This window comes from Miscanthus floridulus, chromosome 9 (assembly GCF_019320115.1).
Source record: "Miscanthus floridulus cultivar M001 chromosome 9, ASM1932011v1, whole genome shotgun sequence".
Lineage (NCBI taxonomy): Eukaryota > Viridiplantae > Streptophyta > Magnoliopsida > Poales > Poaceae > Miscanthus > Miscanthus floridulus.
In genome coordinates, this window is record NC_089588.1 from 33,408,330 (window position 1) to 33,429,595 (window position 21,266).

Below are 21,266 nucleotides of genomic sequence, written 5' to 3' on the forward strand. Positions count from 1 at the left end.
CGTTGCCCCACCCCCGGCCCCTTCTTTCCCCATTATCGTTGATGTGTGCCAGGGCTGTCCCGAGGAAATCCGAGATCTTGTACAAAACTAAAAAATGAGGCCTACTAACTTGAAAAAAATAGGACTAAAATAAGATGTACGATATAATATATTATATTGCAATAAGATATGTTATGAATGGTATCTATGTTGCATTACCTTTACTTGAATAGCATCATTCTTTTAGTGTTCTTTGAAATGGAATCTTCAATGATATGCTCAGAATCGATCTTGTCCAACATTTGGGCACAGGGCGGTAGGAGACGGCGAGACTAAGAAGTTTGGGAACTGGGATCGCAGTATCGCAGAGTCAGGGAGACAAAACGTCCATGCGGCCGGACGGGAAATCATTTTCTATTGGGTTAATTGGCCAAGCTATTGGGCCAGGCCAACGAACGGATCAAACAAATACGGCCTGCTTAGCTATATAGGTAATGGTACTACATACTTGGAAGCCTGTCAGAATTGGAGGCCCTGCGCCATCGCTGAGGCTGCACGCACCCTAGGAACGGCCTTGCGTGTGTGACGCTAATCTTATCGGCGCACGCGCGCTCAATAAGATTTGGGGTGACCGCATGTTTGTCGCGGAGCAGGGGTGGGTCACCAAGGAACACCGGGTGGTTAGGTTGCAGTAGGCTCCACTTCTGCTCGATTTCACGGTCACGCACAGAGCCTGCCACGACACGGCCAAAACTAGAATAACTGCACACAAATTATATTGTTTTACATGTGAGGATGACCTACATGTGGGTTTTTCTACGCTTCCAATCCCTCGATAGATTGGGAGTATTAGGGGTCCTTTTTGTGAGCTATAATTAGGGATGAAAACGGATCAGATAGGGACGGATATCACCGATATTACATTTGTTTTCATATTTCTGTCCGGATTCGGATTCGAATACGGATAGTGTCAACTATGTCGGATAGGATACGATTGGATATCGACATCATAAATATGCGATTTGAGTATTCGGATACGGATACGGTATCGGATGTTGGATATCCGGACTCGGATACGGACATATCTCAACCCCTCTAAACGGATTCGGTTTCGAATACGGTCGGAAAATATCCGTACCATTTTCATCCCTAGCTATAATTCATGGTCGTGGCATGGGCTGTGGATAATATATGAAATAAATTATATTGTTTTCTGACTTGTGATGTAGAGTTGATAGTGGTTTGCGTGGGATGTCATAAACTAATAATGTGTAAAACAATGTGTTGTAACACTTAAGTACTACTGTTCACTAATGTGATGTGAATTTGTGGTGAGTTATGTTTGCCCCCTTACGATTCATCTTGGATGAAGGTTGAATAGATGTGGTGCTAGGAATGGTAGTACTCTGCACGACTGGGCAGGTAAAGCCGTAAAGGTTAGGCACTTAGGCTAGTACGGTCAACAGATGACAGCTTGGCTTTAACGTTCCATCCAGCTAAGGAGCGGTCCTGTCAGCTAAAGTGTGTTATCCAAATTTAATTCCATAAGACCAGGTCAGATTATTTTTTGAATTAGTGGGAGGTCGGCTATGGAGGCAATCCTTACATCGCCGGTCGCTGTCAAGGTTGGTTTACTACTCAAACTCAAGCTACGTAATTAATTAATTTGATTCATTCAATTGCACGCAACTGAAATACAGTAAGCAGCAGGCAAATGGTCAACTCATACTCCCACTCCCGTACGGGCTAAAGCTTAGCAAACATATTCATATCGTGTTCTTTACTTGAAGAACTTCATTTCCTTAGTATTCTTTAAAAAAAACATGATTTATTATGTACAGGATGATTTGAAGAAACTCATAGGGCATCAACCAGATTTAGCAGACACTAGTCAAGGAAAGGTTGCATGGAGAGGAGATGCACTAAATAGAGTACTAGGAGAAGAGAAGCCAGGTCATGTGCATGGCTTAGGACTTGTTCCAAATCCAAGTCAAGTTTTTGACCTGTCAACTTCAAAGCAACTTAAGAATATAAATATGACTTCGTTGGATGAGAAATCGAGTGAAGATGTTGTATCTCTAAGACTTCAAATGGAAAAGTTTGGACGTCAAGTCCAAAATCAAGATGCTACAATACTAGAATTACAACCGAAGACAAAAATCTTGGAACAAAGACATATCCAACAGGTAAATTTATAGAACCTCTACAGTAATCATTTTCTATACTAAAATTTTGATTTCTTATCACAGGAATGTTTAGATGTTCCATTGCAAGATAGCTTTTCTACTGATGTGCCAAATTCGAAACGAAAAGTATATGTCTCTATGGAGCATTAATAGAACATAATCTTTTATGTAAAATTATTTTTTGAATAATTAGTTCTGATGTATTATCTATTGTCTCTCAATAGCGAGTATATAGTGACCATCGAAGTGAAGAATTTGGCATGGTTGATCAATTGAATTGTATAATGGTATGATTGAATGGGCATGATTCTCCAACCAAATTTGTGTAAAGAAAATTTAGTTATTCTTTTCCATCACAGAGGGAGCAAACTACTAATGTTGAACGGACACACTACAAATATTATTCTACTGAAGATAAGGTTAGTGCACATAACTTAACATGGATGAAAAGCAATTCATTGTGTTTGTATTTGTGGATACCAATGCTACATCTATTGCTTTCAAATCTCCTGACTTGTGTGTCATTCTAGAAAAAGAGATTTTAGTACATCTTGACATAACATGCAAATTCATTTATACTAGACTTATGGTTCAATAGTTCAATTTTATTTCATTACCATTGTATAGTAATTAAAGTCACCTATTCTGATTGTTTGTTGTATCTAACTGTAGAGCAAGGAAGCTAATGCCCATCATGAAAAAAAAGTACAAGCCAATAAAGTTTCTGCTGCACATAAGGTTAATTCATATACTTATTTCTGTTCGAGAAAAAAATTCATATACTTATTTCTAGCAGCACATACTTTGCAGAGATTGACTACTATTTATGATTTTATTATAGGCCAAATCAAACCAAAATGATATAAGATTTGACAAAAACAAGTATACTACAGCCAAGGTGATCAGTGTCATTTATTTTGTTATATGAATTTTATTAAATTGATGACCAGAGTGTTGTAATCAAACTAGCATATATTAAAGGTTGTGGACCAGGAAATATCTTTCAATTGCTCAAATCATGAAGCATCTTATTTCTAGGTAAATAATCTCTTAGAAATATATTGATGTTATATGCAAATTTCAAATTATTAGCTAACTTGCTGTGACTTTTTATCTGCTCCACAGAATAAGAAGATGTCAACAGGAGCTAGTGCAGTTGTACTTGCTAATGTATAAGACACATCTTCCAAAAAGAATTTCTATTTTCTATTTCCTAACAATTCATGTAACTACAAACTAATATTACACGTAATATAATTTTGCAGAAATATCAGCATGGTACTAAAAATTTGTCGGCTACCAATTCTTTGAAGGTATGAGTGTCTAATTAATGTTTGTACTATGTTTCCATTGTGTTCTTATTTCCTATTTCCATTGCCCTTACGGTAAGCTGCTACAAACTAGAAAGAGCAAGGTACTAGACTAAGACCAGAGCCATGTAGTCCTCATGGTTGTACTGTAAGTCCTGGATGATCACTTACAGATAAGTTCTTAGGGAGAGGAATCTGAAGCATTTAGAAAGTAGCTAAACACTCTAGCCCCTGTTTCCAAGTTGCTAAAAAGTCATATTTTAATGTTTATTGCATATTCCATTAGTCAAGTTACAAGATCATGGTTGTAGTTGAGCACTAGCAAAGCTGCCCAATGCAATACCCCATAGGAATCAAGGCACAAGTACAAAAGACTAGGATATCCTTAGTGGTAGTCAAGGTAGACACATGCAGCATGAATTAAATGATTAAAGGTGAATAGAAAATAAGGATGATCCCATGCTATACTTGCCTTAAAATACCGATCCTTCGGTAAGCTTTAATCTTCAATGTTTTTCTTCTTCTTCTTGATCACCACGTATATCTCACCAACTGGACGTAATCATAAAGCAACACACAAGCATCCATACAATCATACACGAAGCAAACAATAGAACTAAATCAGAACAGCACACCAATCATAGAAAAATTAGTGAAAGAGTTTGAAATACGATCCTACGCATCACTATGAACACACAAACGTGAAAAGCATACTAATCGGAGCTACGGTGAAAAAGATATATCTACCGAAAGATTTGCTCATGGGAGAAAATATAAAACTATTAGCTTCATGTGTTGTAAGTATATAAAAACATATATAAGATATTTTATAGATAATATAATTTAAGTCAAATTTAGTTTTAAAATATAATACTAAAGTAAAACAAATCATATTTTATTTATAAAACCCAGTTGCATAATTATTATTCAGATTGGAATTTAAACCATGAAATTCTAGAAATAGCGACATGGTAACCACTGTTACTAACGCGTAAATCTCGTCGCTATGAATCTAACGCAACTTGAATGGACTAAAACGGAGTTAAAACGTAGAAGATATGAATTAAACAAGATTTACTTTAATAAAATAATATATTAAATCTAACCTCGAATTGTAAAAGTTGAGAATATACTTAACAGCAGTATGAACACGTAGACAACAAAAATACAAACCTAACGCAATTTGAACGGGTCAAATCGGAGTTGAAATGGAGAAGTTATGGCCAAAACAAAATCAGTGGCAAATCTGTAAATAAGTGAAAATGTATTTTTAAGTCAACTGAGCAAAATACGCTTTTAAAAGAAGAAAACGGAATCCGGAAAGACGTTTTGGACTGTGGGTTCTATTATTGAAAAACGCAGGGACTCTTTAGTAAGACGGCCACGTGAAGGGGTATCTTTGCTTTTGGGCCGTCGGATTAGAGATGGACGGCCGAAACTCAATCGGGCGGATGAAAAAAAAACGTGGCCGCCAGAACCATAGCCGGCGCGGTGGCGCGCCATGGCTGGCGACAGAGCACGTCGGCGAGACTCGAAAATGGCCTACGGTGCCCGATTTTCAACGGGAAAGGCATAGGGTGGAAGAGGAGGTTGAGGCGAGCTCACCTAAGGGTACCTCGACGGCGGAGAAGGAGCAAGGCGGGCGCTGTGCTTGGCTGGGTGACGGTGGACGGCGGCGCGAGCTCGCTAGGGCAAAGGCGGCCCGACGAAGGTAGCTGCGGGCGCTCGAGGGCGGAGTAGGGAGGCGGCGCGGCTCGGTCGGTATTTATGGGGGTCGAGGCGGCTTGGGCGGCACAGCACCGAGGCATAGCGGACACAGACGGCGGCAACGCGGAGGTGTCCGACTGGAGCACGATGCGGGGAAGGAGATGCACTCGATAGGCGGGCCCGGCGCGTCAGCGAGTAGGAGGGAGAAGGGACTCGCGGCGTGTGGCGCGACTTGGGCCAAGTGGAGCTGGGCCATGCAGAGCGGCGCGGGAGGGAGTGAGGCGACCTGGGCTTCGGCCCGAGCGGGGAGGAGAGGAGAAGGCCAACGGCCAGCTGGGCCGGTGGGAGGAGATGGGCCACGGCACTGGAAAGCAAGGCCACACGGGGAACGGCCACGCGGGCGAAAACGGGCCACGAGCGAGGCAGGCCGTCTGGGCCGAAAGCTGGGGAAAGGGAAAGAATTTCTTTGCTATTTTGTTTTCAAAACCAAATTCAATTTTGAACCAAATCAAATTCAAATAGAGTTTAAAATACACTTTTTAATATAAATAAAAATGAGAAAATTTGGTATGCTCCCAAAAATAAATTTTACAACTTTTTAAACTCTTTTATTTTCTAATTTTATTTTCTTTTATTTCAATGCCATTTTTAATTTCATTTGCAAAAAAAATTAAACCATTTTGAATTTTCAATCAAAACCACTCAACCCAATAAATCAAATGCAATGGCATGTATGCTCAAACATGTTGCTACCTTATGATGAATTTTAATTTAATAAAAAAATATTTTCTTATGTTTTCATGAGCACAAAATTCATAAATAAATCATTTTAATCCTATTTTCAAAAGAGGCAAATTTTAGGGTGTTACAATCGAGCGCTGGCTGCTCGGGGTGGCAGAGTTTGGGTGCCACGTGGCCATGAAGCACGTCGCGCAGTGACCGTGAACGACGGCGTTCCCTCCCATTTGGATTTTGGGTTTAGGGTTCTGGGTTAGCCCAAGACCCATTTTCTAAGCAGTTTTGGCCCAAGATCCAATAAGAAAACTTGCTGAACTCCCAACACAGTTCAAAGTTGATTACAGGACTTAACTCAAAAAGTGATTAGTTTGAGAGATAAGAGATGATCAACATAGGTTTGCATTAGGGTTTAATAATTAAACCAAGATTAAGATTTTTAACATTTTTGATGAATTTTTAAGCTATCAAAATGGCCTCTAATTTGGTCTAGATCAGCCCTAAGCTATTGTTCATAGTTTAGACCAATAAATGGTGAATTAGTTCACCCCCTTGACTTAAGAAATTTGGATAGAACAAGTTGATGAAAATGGCATTGCCATTGTTTTCCAAACTTAGGGTTATTTCATTACCTTTTTTATTTCCATCATTTTTATATGACCTTGAAGTTTTCAAACACTTGTGTATTTTGTTGTTACCTAAATTTGATTTATACTCAAAATTTCAAACTATCATATAACAATAATTAATCAAACAAATGCAAAAATGCATGATCATGACAAGATGAGCATGATGCTTATGTCAATGCAAATGAAATGACCTTGCATAACACCTAGGGTGTTATAGAGCAAGTGCCGATCGGATCCACCGCAGTCGTGCCAGATTTGCTGCCACTGCCAGGAGAGGACCTTTGTCGCCCATGTGCGCTGCCGGGAGGGAGCCTGACCTTCCCTGCGTGCGCGCAACTGGAAAAGGGCCTTGGCCGCCCCTGCGCACACTGCAGGGATGAGGCCCTAGCCAACCACGCGCGCCACCGAGAGAGGCCCTGGCTGCCCCTGCGTGCTGCCGGGAGTGACCCTAGCCGCCGGAGCGTGTCTCACGAAGGAGGTGCTACCGTCGGGACTGGATTTAGGTCGCGCCACCGGGAAGGAGCCCTTGGCTGGAGGCGCGGACGCGAGAAGGTGTTCGCTCACGTTAGAGGCGTGGATATGGGGAGGAGTCCGCTCGCGTCGGAACTATGGTAAACGAGCAACCAAGATAAAAATAAACGAGCGGTGTAGTCCCAAACACCCCCGTATTATTGGGTTCGATTGGATTTATCAATTGGCTATAACCCTTTATATACTTATAAAGCGACTAGGCTAGTCTTTCCTTGTGTTCACGGAATATCTATGTCTGGAATATATACAGCTCAATTCTCCTGCATAAGATATTCCTTTCCCTTTCATGCCAACCACAGCTGCATTTAGATGGATCTGTAGGTCTTCAACTTGAATTCTATCTCTCCCCATGTGCACATGTCAGCATTGATTATTATGAATTTGGGTATAGAGTTTATCTTTATTTAAGTTCATATGAAAATGTTATAATTTTTTTGAATGACTTTTTTATAAAGGTGGGGCTTTTTAAGCTTGCCGCCTCCATTCACCGTTTTTTATAAATTTTAGAGGCGGCCCTAACAGAGACGGGCATCCTAATAAAGTGAGTGTCTCTATAAATAGTCGATTAACATAGATGGTCTCCATTGCATACCCGGTTCTATAAATGATTAATAGAGACCAACATTCTGTCTGAGACTCACATTTTTTTAAGATAATGGAACAAAGGTTCTGAGACTCGCATGACCATTTTACAGAGGTGACTCTGAAAAATATTCGACTTTATTAGTTATGAGTCCTGCCTCATAAAATTATTTTTGTAAAAGTGCGTGTGTCCCGACGATAGATCTCTCGTTGCCTCTAACCTGTACTGCCAGCTGCGCATGTGTTAGTTTATTTGATGGTCGCGAGATGCGTATTTTGGCTAAACCAATCGAGTGTCCTACTCGGCAGTCAGCACGTACAATCCACCAGCTTTATGTACCGACTTCACAGGTTTATTCGCTGGCATGCCGCGTAGATTCGGTTATTCTTTTCCGGGACGATAATAAGAAAATTAGCGCTTTAGACATGCATGTGAAAGGCATGAGCAGAAGACATGAGAGGGAGAGGCACAGCCTGAGCTTCCTCGCACTCTCTTCTAAAGACCTCCCCACGGACCCCCACCAGCCGACCCATCATTGCTTGCCTCAACCCTTCCTAAAATTTGTGTATCTGCTCTTCGTATTTCCTCTGTTCCTGAATAAATAGATTTCTAGATTTATCTTAAATCAAACTTTTAAACTTTGACGAATTTTATTAAAGAAACTGTCAAAAATTATGACATCAAATTAGTATCATTAGATATACCATATAATATATTTTTATAATGTGCTCATTTTATGTTATAGATATTGTTATTTTTTCATATCAATTTTGCCAAACTTATGATAGTTTGATTTGGGGACGGTGGGAGTACAACAAATCTCCGATACCAATAAGTTCTTCACATTTTTAATCACTAAAAACATTAATCCCTCTATCACAAAATAAGTGTTGCCATGGTATTCGTGCTCTTAAGTTTGACCAGATTTATAGAAAATACTAGCAACATTTGTATCTCTGAATAAGTTTATTATGAAAATAGATTCAATGATCTATCTAATGATACTAATTATGTACTCTAAATATTAATATTTTTTGTATATATTTGGTAAAAGTTAAAAGCGCTTGACTTTTCGGGAAGAGAGACCGACACTTATTTTTTTAGAACGGAGAGAGTAGCTTATAGTAGTACTACTGATGCACCATCTTGGGTCCTTCCCTAATTAAGGAAGATGCATACAGGCTTTGTAATGATGCTTACCTAAGGTCAGTCTCAATAGGGAGTTTCATGGCGTTGTTTTCAACAATGCCACATCAAATAAAATGCAATTAAACTAGAATGAAAGAACCACTCTCGATGTATAGTTTCATTCTATAGTTTTATAGATATTTAATTTTATGACGGTAACTATGCCAGAAGAGTTTCATCTTCATGAAACTCACTTCTTCTCTCTTCTTAAATATGGTGCCATGTCATCAAAATTTCTACATGACAATTTATTAAATACGGATAAAATTTCCACTGAGACCGATCTTATGCTTGTGTATTTCATTTCATGCATCGGGGCACGTTCCGACACCGCAGGGTGGCTACACCAACAACCAAAATTCACCTAGTTAAATACGTGGAAAACAAATGTTGTGCCGTGGTACTACGTGTGTGCAAGATGTGTAGACAACAATCTACATCATTAACTTTGTGCAAAGATACCGTGTACAAGCTCTGGCCAGAAGTATGATTAACAAACTTTTTAGAAGAAAATATTTAAGGATTAGACTTATGCTTTTGGTTAGGTTTCCGAAAAGCAGGGAGTGTAGCAGACACGCTAGTTGACTGAGTGCTTCCCTTACTTAGGTTAATTAATGAACTACATATATGAAACCATAATGTCACGGCCTAACCGCTCACTGGCCTATGAGTATACGATGCAGCTGCTTTTATATATACACCATGTTCGCTTGATCGTTTCTATGGCTTATAAGCCGGCTGATGCTGTTTTGTTGTGAGAGAAAAACACTGTATCATGGCTGATAAGCATGGCTGATACGATCAAGCGAACAGGGTATAACTAACAAGGAGGTCCACGCAAATAGGGCGAGCTAGGTTTTTTTTTTCATTTTTGTCATATAACATTTGGATTTTTTTTCATAAATTAACTTTTCTAAATAGTGCTTTTATTTGTTTGGTTATAGTAGTCATCCCTTTATTTAACTAAATTGCATCTATCGGTGCGGACAACCATATATTTCTTTATTATTTTTGTTCATTTAAAACTATTGTTGTCTTTCTGTCATCCTCTTTTTTCCCTTTCCTATGAAGTACCCCCTCCGTTCCAAATTATAAGACGTTTTGGCATTTCAAAATACTCCCATATTGGTTTTACTATGCATCTAGACATAGTATTTATCTAAGTGCATAGCAAAAGCCATGAATCTAGAAAAGTCAAAACATCTTATGAGTAGTTATGAAATTTATAATGATGCCAAATCAAAATAGTATTTAATTTCTTTGATAAGCTTCATTCCTCAATAAAATCAATACTAGTTTTCAATTTCTTCATCCTATTCTAAAAATTTAAAATTTGGACCATCTTATGCATATAAAATATTGTCTTAGCTATTCGTCCAAATTTGTATATAAATTATCCACTATCATTATTATTGATAATCTAAATCCAAGATCGAAGTGCCTGGTACAAAGTATCAGAGATAACAGAATACTAATCCTAAAGTCACTCAAAATTACGCTCCACTCCTCCCTAGCTCTCACTTAAAATTTATTTTCCTATTTTTTAAGTGGAATAGTGTCAAGGCTTCGCCTTGAATGGTTCTTCGTCATGTTCGCTTGAACTTATCAGTCTGGCTTACCAGTCATGTTACAGTGTTTTTGTCGTTTTCCATCCTTTGCAAATGAGCTAAGGAGCGCCGTTTATTGCTTTCAAATGGTGGTGCTTGGATCGGAGCAGGGCTATTTTGCAGAGAAGTGGGAACTCAGGTCGAGTAGGCTCCTTGATTAATAGAGACAGATACTTTTAGGAGCCACCATTGACCAGTATAAATGGTTAGACAGGTCTCAGGCAAACCCCCAACCTCTATTAATCATTTACAAAGGTAATCTAAGTATTTATAGGGGTGGTCGCCTGAAGACACCTGCCTCTGTTAATTGATTTATTAATAGAGATGGACATTCTCCTCTAGAAATCGATTAAAAGAGGCGGCATTCTTAAGTGGCATGCCTCTAGAAATCATTACATAAAAAATAACTCATACCAAAGTCTTAGATGCCGACACTATCTACAACTCTGTAGTCGATAAGTTTTTTATTTGAAATTATTTGGAGTCCAAAAATTGTTTTAAGTTTTCAAACTTTGAAATTTAAAATTTAGAATTTTCATACAATCATAGATGTTATCATACTCTGTACCAAAGTGGTAGTTGTCAATACAATCTATAACTTTGTAGTTGACAAGTTTTTTATTTTGAAGTTATTTAGAGTATCAAATATGTGTTTTAGGTTCTTAGACTTTGAAATTTAAAAATTAGAATTTTTAAACAACCTTAAATGTTCACATGTTAATGCCAAAGTTGTAGTTGTCGATCACCCCCAATGGGTCTGTTTGGTTAGACGGCCAACCCCAACCAGGCTCTAGCAAGCCACCATGTGGGCTGTTTGGTTGCCTATTTGAAGCCCGAAGCCAGGCCCTGTGAAGCCACCGACCACCATCAAGCTAGGGTAAGTGGAAACATTTAAGTGGAAACAAGGGGGCTAGCCCTGGTCGCCACCGTTCTCCCCTCCCCTTCGTGCAAGCCATGGTCGGATCTCGCCAGAGGACCAGCGCCTCCTCGCCGTTGCCCGCCGGAAGATCACCTCCTCTCCATCCCTGCTTGTGCACAACCTCCACGCGCGCCATGACCGCCGCCATCCTCCTCCTCCTCCTCGCCTGCACGCGAACGACTAAGATGCGGGAAGACCTCCTTGCCGGAAATGCACGCTCAAGGATGTGCTCGCCGGAGATGCGCCACGAGCTCCTTCCCGGAGATGTGCATGGAGGTGCTCGCCGGAGATGCGCATGGAGGTCCTCGCCACGAGCTCTCCTCGCCGTAGCTCCTCGCCACGAGCTCCTCGCCCATGGAGGTGCTTGCCATGAGCTCCTCGCCACAAACTCCTCGCTCATGGAGGTGCTCGCATCTTGCGCTCGAGCTCCTCGTCGGAGATGCACCCGTGGCCATGGCGCCAGTGGAAGGTGCTCGCTAAATGCTTCAATGTGGTAACCTTACCGGTCTTAGGATATGGTGATTCTATTCAAGCCAAAGCAAACAACCAAACACACCAAAACTTAGTCAGGCTTGAGCAATCACTCCAACCAAATAGGTGACTATTGGTTTGTGCCAAGCTAGTTAAGTCTAGCTGGACTCAGAAAACTAGGCAGGCTTGGAATTGAACGGGAACCAAACACACCCTATGTATCTACGAGTTTGTAGTCTATTGTTTTTTTATTTAAAGTTGTTTAGAGTATCAAATATTTATTTTAAATTTCCCTAGTTAAGATTGAAATTTTAAAATTTTCAAAAAATCTTGGATGGAAATAAACCTTTAGGGCTTTATAAATTTGGTCAAACTTACAACAATTTGACAATTTAACTTGCAAATAAACTTTTAGGGCTTGTTCGGTTAGCTCCAATCCGAGAGAATTGAGAGGGGATTGTGAGAGATTTTGTCCCTACACCTTAAAATCCCCACCAATTTCCTGTAATCTTCTTGGATTAATTAGAGATGAACCGGCCAAGCCCTTAAGGTGATTAGTCTGTCGGAGGCACTGATAAGGTGGTGAGTAAGTTGGAGACGTGTGGCAGGCAGGTTACTTGGGCGCCGACGCTAGCCAGTGCCTTGGATTTTTATCTCTCGTCACGCCCTTCACATGCATGTCCTTATGCGCTAGTACTATAGTATTGAGCTGTGTTTCTCGGAAAGAATCACTGCATGCAGGCGCCATGCCCAGCAAATAAAACTGTCAGGTCTGTAGACTGTAGGTAAAGCTTGTCCGTCTGCCAGCTGGCGAGTAGTCGGACACTCCAATACTCGATTTGTTTAGGCTAAAGTGTGCTTGTCGCGACCAGCAAACAAGCTAAGTTTAAGGGCCGCCGGTGGGCAGAGACAGCCGCGTGCTTGCACGCAGCACGCGTGTGGTAGGTGAGAGAACGGTCGATGATCTGTCATGGGAACACGTTCACCCCTGGCCATGGCCTTGGCCTGGAACGCGCGTCCATCCATAAACGGCACACATATATAGCCTCCCGGTGCTCGCATCTCATCACTACTGTAGCACAATCCACAATGGCAATTCACCAGATGCGATGCGCCGTAGGTAGCAGATACTCCTCCATAATGGCGCCAATCTCTGCAGCTGTCCTATTACCAGCTGTGGCGGCGGCGCTGATGGCGATGGCGGCGTTGCAGCTCTCGGCCGCAGCAGCTGCGGCGCCGCCACCGGCGCCAGCGGCAACGAAAGGGCAGCCCGGCTGCAGCACCACCTGCGGCAACGTTAGCGTGCCGTACCCCTTCGGTTTTGGGCCCTCCCACTGCTACTGGCCGGGGCTCAACCTCACCTGCGACACCAGCGACAGCCACCAAACCCCGCGGCTGCTGCTCGGCGACGGCAGCCTCCGGGTCGCCGAGATCTCTCTCTCTAATCGAACCGTGCGCGTCATGCGCGCCGGCTTCATCATAAACATAACCGGCGACGGCCTAACTTCGCCGGGCTGGAATGGCTCGCTCGAGTTCGGCCACGGCTTCAGGGAGCACGGCTACCAGCTGTCGGCCCGGAACGAGCTCGCCGTCCGCGGGTGCAACGTGATGGCGACGATTTCCGCGGACATCGTCGGGGAACGAAACACCAAGATCGTCAGCGGCTGTGCCTCCTTCTGCACCCTGAGCGACCGCGGCCGCTACTTCAAATCTGACCATGAAGAGGTAACAGACAAGGTCTGCAGCGGCACGTCGGGCTGCTGCCTGGCGCCCCTCACTTCCAGCGGCGTGCCCGTGCGCAATGGAGTACAGGCCAGGTGGCTCTACGGCGGTACTGGTAACCACACCGTGGAGCAGACACTTGATGAGGCGGTGATCGTGTTCGTCGCCCAGCAGGGGTGGGTCGAAAAGGAACGGCCGGTGGACGGATTCCAGGAGGCTCCGCTTCTCCTCGATTTCGCGGTTAAGCAGGGCCTGCCGCTCCACAGCGAAGGCAACAGTAAATGCAGCCAAGATGTACAACGCATGGTCTGCAAGAGCGAGCACAGCGAATGCTATCCCGCGTACCCGGGCTACGGGTGCAAATGCAAGGATGGTTATGACGGCAACCCTTACCTCGCCGGCGGGTGCCAAGGTTAGTTATCATTGCATACTTAGTAGCTCCAGTTACTTCCTTCCTACAGTCCCGTCCCGTCCATTTGCAAGTAAAAAATTACATTACTCCTAGTCCTATCTCGATCCTATATGCCTGCGTCTTTATAGGAAAGTCTAGCCCTGTTTAGTTTAGACAATCACTTAGTATTAAAATGGAAGTATGTTTAGTATAGAAGAAATGGAAGCCATTTACTGAGTATATGCTTATCTATTTTGAGTCCCCATGCACTTATCTTACTAGTATAACTAATGAAATATTCTGAAGCCTTCCTTTTAGTCCTCTCGAGACAAGAAAAAAAAAACATAAACCCTTAAATCAGAAGAAAAAGTATCGAGACCTCCTTATAAAAAAATATAGAAAAATATCTCCTAAATCTACATGTATATACTAATATAAGTTATTGTTGCTTTAGCTTGCACACTGTTGTCGTAGCTAAGAATGAATAATATAGAATGCTCATCACCATCAGTTTCGTCACTTGGTGGCGGTGAATGTGGGCGGTGATAACTATGGTCATCACCGCCAATTCCAATCAGCGTGATAATGAATTATTACCGCTAGGTTATCATCTCTGGTTGTAATAAGTACTGATAATGGAATATCACCATAGGCTCGTATTGCCGGTCAATGGTGATAATGATTTTTAAAATTAATAAAAAAAACTTGGTGAGCCATGATGATGAGCATGTTGGCCCACCGTTGAGCCCATCGCCACTCACGCATCAGTTATAGGAGACCAGTTGGTCCGTGGGAGAAAAGAAGCATATAGGAGACCAGTTGGTCTGTTGATCCGAGCCCCTACCAGGATGCCAAATGTGGGGTGACACGCGGGTGAGTAAACCCCGCCTGCATTGAAACGGTCCATATTATGGACAGACGATGAAAATCACCACCAACTGTTTTTACAAAACCAATGGTTAAAATGGTGTTGGCGAAAAAAATTGTAGTAGTGAATGTAACGTAGGACCTAGACTCTTTTTTAATAAAATTAAAATTAAAATTTTCGAATAAAAGACACAATAAACACTAGGGTTTCAACATATTATATGGATAAATGGTTGCAACAACATTAGGATTACAAGTTGAAAGCTAAAATATAGGTTTATGATGTTAAAGATATGGATGGAACAAGAGCTTATTACGCTAGAAAAAAATCCTATTTATTGTGACTAGCGGTCCCCAATGAAGCCTCCATATTAATCCTCACATGCATGAGAAAAATAAATCCTACAAATTCTCATAAAACCAGAATTACAGGGACATCAATTGGTAGACTCTAACCACCATTAATAATAATATACACCGGACCTATTCTATTTTATAAATCATTGTCCACATCAGCATCGTGAAGAAAATAGGATAAAGTAACCAATGGATATATCTTTAAATTACCCACCTATACCATTACGAAACACAATTTAATGTAACCCTATAGTTGCATCTAATTGCTGACCTACCATTATGATAGATAAACAACTTAACCACTTAAATTTGCATCTTAATCACAACTTCGACCACTATTAAAAAACCTAATATCCTCTCAATCTATATATGATCTACCAACATCTTCTATTACACAAAATTTTTAAACAACCATAAATTGTCAATATATGTGTTTCTACATTACTCATTTATGTTAATATCTTAAAATCTAATTAAACTAAACATACGTATTGCACCAAAATGTACATCAAGTACACACATGCATGCGTAGTAAATATACATGTTATGTTTTAGCAATCATGAAACATATTTCGTTAACAACTCATACAATAATGGTACTAACAAATCATTTAAAAATTATATAAATAACCATGACATATAGTTTATGTAGATATTTTAGGTAAATTCATACATTGACTAAAATGTTTTACATATCTATATTTGTAGTATGATCGTAAGAACCTTTTTATAATTAAGGAATATTATTAAGATATAATTCACATATAAGAAAATTCAAACATCTGGAGAAGTGGTGGAGGTCAATACACAACAAACGTGGCTATAACTAACTGGTCATTAATATTTATTCCCAGCAAATAATATTATCTTCCTAAGGTCAGCACTGCTACCATATTTTAGATCTCACTTTGAGTTTGACCACAGATTTTAAGTCACATGGTGCTGATTTTAAAAATTGTTGCCATTTTAGTACTTGTGCAATATATGACCTAAAAACTTTATTTTCATACAAAACGAGAGTTAGTAGATTCTATAATAAGCGCAAGAGCTTTAGGTCAACTCTTTAGATTAAAAAAATATAAGGCAACTAATAAATTAAAAATTTGAAATGTTATTGGTCCTTGCAAAAGCTCGCATGATGGATTAGTCTTACTACCAAATGTGGCCATGCATTTTAACGAAACTTACATCTTGTTGTGCGGTTACCTGGACGATTTACGGTTTGGAAATTTATTCAACTATCATCACCTGCTCCAAAAGTTTTGGAATCAAATTTTGTAACATTGTTTGAGGTGTCTTGGAATAAGACATTATACTGCTACTCGATGTGTGTTGTTCTAACTAGTATGATCTCGGGTCGTGAGTGAGTAGGTCACATGTGACGTGAGGGCATTGTGGTAGTAAAAAAAGACGAACAGAAGAATACCTTCTCAGTTTAATATTAGACGAGCAAACACGTCCGTATGTTGCAATGGAACCTAATATGTCTTGCAATCGGACTCCTTAACAATTTTGAACGTCAGTTTTTTTCCAACTTGTATGAGAATGTGTCGTGAGTTTGGACATATATGGGATAGAGAGTGCGCAGGGGCACTTTGGAAACTAAAAAAAAGACTGATGGAATCACCACACCTTTAATATTAGGTATATACATATAGATACAGATAAATTTCTATCATGTGTGATTTCGTGGGCTGATTGGCTCCAGATGTCGACGAGTGCAAGCTCCTGGGTGAAGATAGACTGTGCTTCGGTGTATGCAGCAACACGATCGGGTCATATGATTGCCAGTGCCCGCAAGGAACTTACGGCGAACCCGACGTCGAAGGTGGCTGCGTCGATTATAATTTCAACAAAGGTCAGTATTAATTATGTACAAAAGCACCCCGGAGTCGCACTGGTTGCACACACAGACACAGCGGTATCTTACATTAATTGATTTATTTGCAGCAGATGCGCTGTCGCCTACCGTGGTTCGGGGGCCGATCGGCTGCAACACCAGCTGCGGCGACGTGAGCGTTCCGTACCCCTTCGGCTTTGGGCCCTCCCGCTGCTACTGGCCTGGGTTCAACCTCACCTGCGACACGCGCCACAGTCCCCCGCGGCTGCTTCTGGGAGGGGACGGCAACGGCAACGGCACCCTCCAGGTCGTCCACATCTCCTTGCGCAACTCCACAGTGCACGCCATCCATCACAGCAGCGACACCAACATGATCACCGTCGTCGATCACACGGTGATCAACTACACCGACCTTCTGGCTGACGTTCGCCTCCCAGACATCGGCGAGCCCTATGTGCTGTCGACCAGGAACGAGTTCATCGTCATGTCCGGGTGGGACATGCGTGCCAACCTCCACGGGGAGTACAGAAACAGCAGCAGTAGTAGCACCAGCGATAGTATCATCAACCGAGCTGTCTGCAGCAGCTCCGGTGGAGATCGTGGTGCTGGTGGGCCGCCGCCGGTCCCAACACAAAGCCACCGCGGGTACTGTTCCGGCCACGATGGCTGCTGCCATGCGCCCATCTCTGCAGGCAGCACGCCCAAGAGAGTGGAATTCAAAGTGCTCAATAAGAACATCAGCCATCATCAATATGGTAATTGGTCGTGGAACTACGCGTTGGCGTTTGTCTCGGAGGTGGGGTTGACTGATCAGTGGTACAAGATCGTCTTCAACATGTTTGATCTGTCGATCGGTTACATGTCATCTCCCGTTGTTCTCCAATGGGCTGTTAAACAAGGCTTGTCAGCGCCTGCTGCCGTCAACTCAGGCAAGTGCCCATCGGACGTGTCCAGCCGCCTTTGCAAGAGTGAGAACAGTGACTGCCGACAAGAGAATGGAGGCTTTACGTGCCACTGCTCCAAGGGCTACGACGGCAACCCTTACGTCGCCAATGGATGCCAAGGTCACTAATGCTTTTACCCGAGTACACATTCTCTATTCACTAGTTTATAGTTCTTTGGAATGGCTTCCATTGTTCTTTATTGTCCATCCTTATTGGCTACAGATATTGACGAGTGTAACGACCCGGCGATACGCTGCGTCGTCAACAAGGCCCCAACAGGTGAGAGCCACTGGATCCTTCTGCTGACATTGTACATACATTAGTAGCTTGCAAAAATGATCATAATAGTGTATGTGTATGTACATTTTCAGGTTTAATTATTGGTTTGTCAGTTGCTAGTGGCCCAGCGCTCCTTCTGATAGTTCTGAGTATATTTTTCCTACTCCGCGAGTTTAAACAACGCAAGATAAAAGTACAGAAACAAAAGTACTTCAAGCAAAATCGTGGACAATTGTTGCAACAGCTGTTGTCCCAAAAGGCAGACATTGCAGAAAGGATGATAATACCATTGGATGAGCTTGCAAAGGCCACAAACAACTTCGACACAGCTCGTGAGATTGGTGGCGGAGGGCATGGTACTGTTTACAAAGGAATACTATCAGATTTACATGTCGTGGCCATCAAAAAGTCAAAGATTACCATGAAGAAAGAAATAGATGAGTTCATAAATGAGGTAGCAATCCTCTCACAGATCAACCATAAGAATGTGGTAAAACTCTTTGGATGTTGCCTAGAGACTGAGGTGCCATTGTTGGTGTATGAGTTTATTCCCAATGGGACCCTTTATCACCATCTTCATATTGAAGGCCAAGAAAGGTCACTTTCATGGAGCAATAGGCTGAGGATCGCAACTGAAATAGCTACTTCTCTTGCCTATCTTCACTCATCAGTTTCAATCCCAATAATCCATAGAGACATCAAGTCTAGTAACATACTTCTTGATGATACAATGACATCAAAGATATCCGACTTTGGAGCTTCAAGGTATATTCCGATAGACAACACAGGGTTGACAACAAGGATACAGGGAACATTCGGATACTTGGATCCAGAGTGCTTTCAAACCGGTCGTCTTACCGAGAAAAGTGATGTTTATAGCTTTGGTATAATTCTCGTGGAGCTACTCACCAGGAAGAAACCAACTTGTTCACATTTGTCCAATGAATATGGTGGCCTTGTTCCACATTTCCTCAATCTACTTGCCTCTAGAAACCTTGACCAGATAATGGATCCACAGGTTCTAGAAGAAGGAGGCACAGAAGTACAACAAGTTGTTATGCTTGCAGCATCCTGTATAAACATAAGAGGTGAAGAAAGACCAACGATGCGACAGGTTGAACTTACACTAGAAGGACTTCAACAAGGTTCCAACAAAAAGTACAAGAAAGATGATATGGTAACTGAGGAATTTGTGAATGGTAGCATTCGGGGATACTATCCATCATGGACTAGTGAAGGGCAGAGATCTGAGGAATCTAGTAGAAGATACAGTTTGGAGCAAGAGATGATGATGTCGGCGAGGTATCCTAGATAGTATAGCTCTGTGTCGTGTGCATCAGTAGCACAAGGGATTAGTTAACTTCTCCTAGCTACTAGTATTTTTATGCATGATGATTCTACTGGATCCTCTATTTGTACCATTGCTTTTGTTTTGTTCACATGATTCAGCCATATCACCAGTTAATAAAGATAACCATATAGCAGATCAAATCAGACTTGTAGAATCAGCTGTAGATTGAGACACCTCTATTCAAAAAAATTCTCGTTACTGAAAATCATTTCTACCGGTCACGCCTTTCCCATATGTATGCACCTCTATATATATTGTTCACTATTTTATTTCTGTATATATAATTTATTTTATCAATCCAAGAAGGAATCACCGCAGACGCCATGCGCAGCCAGGAGTAAAACAGTGTGAAGTTGTTTAGCCAGGAATAAGGCTATAGTCGATGCCGAGTAGGAGTGCTCCGTTTGCTTGTTTAGCCAGGTGCGCCGGCCCACGGAACACTTTTGCTAAACTATTTAAATTTAAAAAAGGTCCACGCCCGGGAACGCGCAGCTAGCGATCGTCGATCGATCCGTCGGTCCACGGTCAGCGCGTCTTGCTGAAGCAGTCTCGAGGTTGCGCAGGAACTCGACCACGTGTGCGGGGCTGTCGTCTCGGGACAATCCGTGCCACCGAGAGCAAACTGCCAATCGGAGAAAATGAGAGGAATTCACACGGCGCGGCTCCTGCGACGAGCGCGGCATCCACGCCATGGTCAACCACTTAGATGCTTCTCCCCTCCTCCGAGTCTGGACGGCAAGATGCTGCTGCTCGTCCTCGCGGCTCCGTCAGCCGGGACGCTGCTCACGCTCGCCGCGACCATGAGAGCACTCGACGCACTGGCCGCGAGGATGCAGCTTACACTCGAGGCGACCATGAGAGGACGCCGCTTACGAATTCAATTTTGGGAGCTCTTGGAGTTGCACCTCTTTTTTGTCTCATGGTGTATGCCACCCAGGCCACTGGCGACCTAGTCAACGACCTCCCCACCCACCACCGACCCCACCGTACGAACCCACCCTTCCCTAATCACAATGGAGGAGCTCGCCGACCCAACCAGTTATCTCCGTCCGCCCGCTCGGCGCCGCCGCCGCCGCCTCGCTCACCGCCCCTCAACCTGCCACCACCGCCGGGCCGGCGGCCGCCCCAAGGCCCCTTCTTCTAAAGCCGCCAGCCATAGATGGTCACAAAAGTGAAACCCTAACCGTGTTGCCTCCGCATCCACTGCCTTGGCCGCGGCGACCTCGCTGCTAGCCGTTCCGCCCACCGCCCGCCCGTTGCCCCGCCCCCAGCCCCTTCTTTCCCCATTATCGTTGATGTGTGCCAGGGCTGTCCCGAGGAAATCCGAGGTCTTGTACGAAACTAAAAAAATGAGGCCTACTAACTTGAAAAAAATAGGACTAAAATAAGATGTACAATATAATATATTATATTGCAATAAGATATGTCAAGAATCGTACCTATGTTGCATTATCTTTACTTGAATAGCATCATTCTTTTAGTGTTCTTTGAAATGGAATCTTCAATGATATGCTCATAATCTATCTTCTCCAACGTTTGGGCACAAGGCGGTAGGAGACGTCGAGACTAAGAAGTTTGGGAATTGGGATCGCACTATCGCAGGGTCATGGAGACAAAACGTCCGTGCGGCCGGACGGGAAATCATTTTTTATTGGGCTAATTGGCCATGC

At 42.5% G+C, this 21,266-nt stretch overlaps 1 protein-coding gene across 1 annotated transcript; it reads left to right on the forward strand.

Annotated features, from left to right (window-relative positions):
* The first annotated feature begins 12,985 nt into the window (after positions 1-12,985).
* Positions 12,986-19,560, forward strand: LOC136481698 (wall-associated receptor kinase 2-like). The gene is made up of 4 exons (XM_066479018.1): positions 12,986-13,979; positions 16,891-17,040; positions 17,133-18,086; positions 18,338-19,560. Exons 1-4 carry the CDS (start codon positions 12,986-12,988, stop codon positions 19,558-19,560), a joined length of 3,321 nt encoding a protein of 1,106 aa, XP_066335115.1.
* Positions 19,561-21,266: the final 1,706 nt, after the last annotated feature.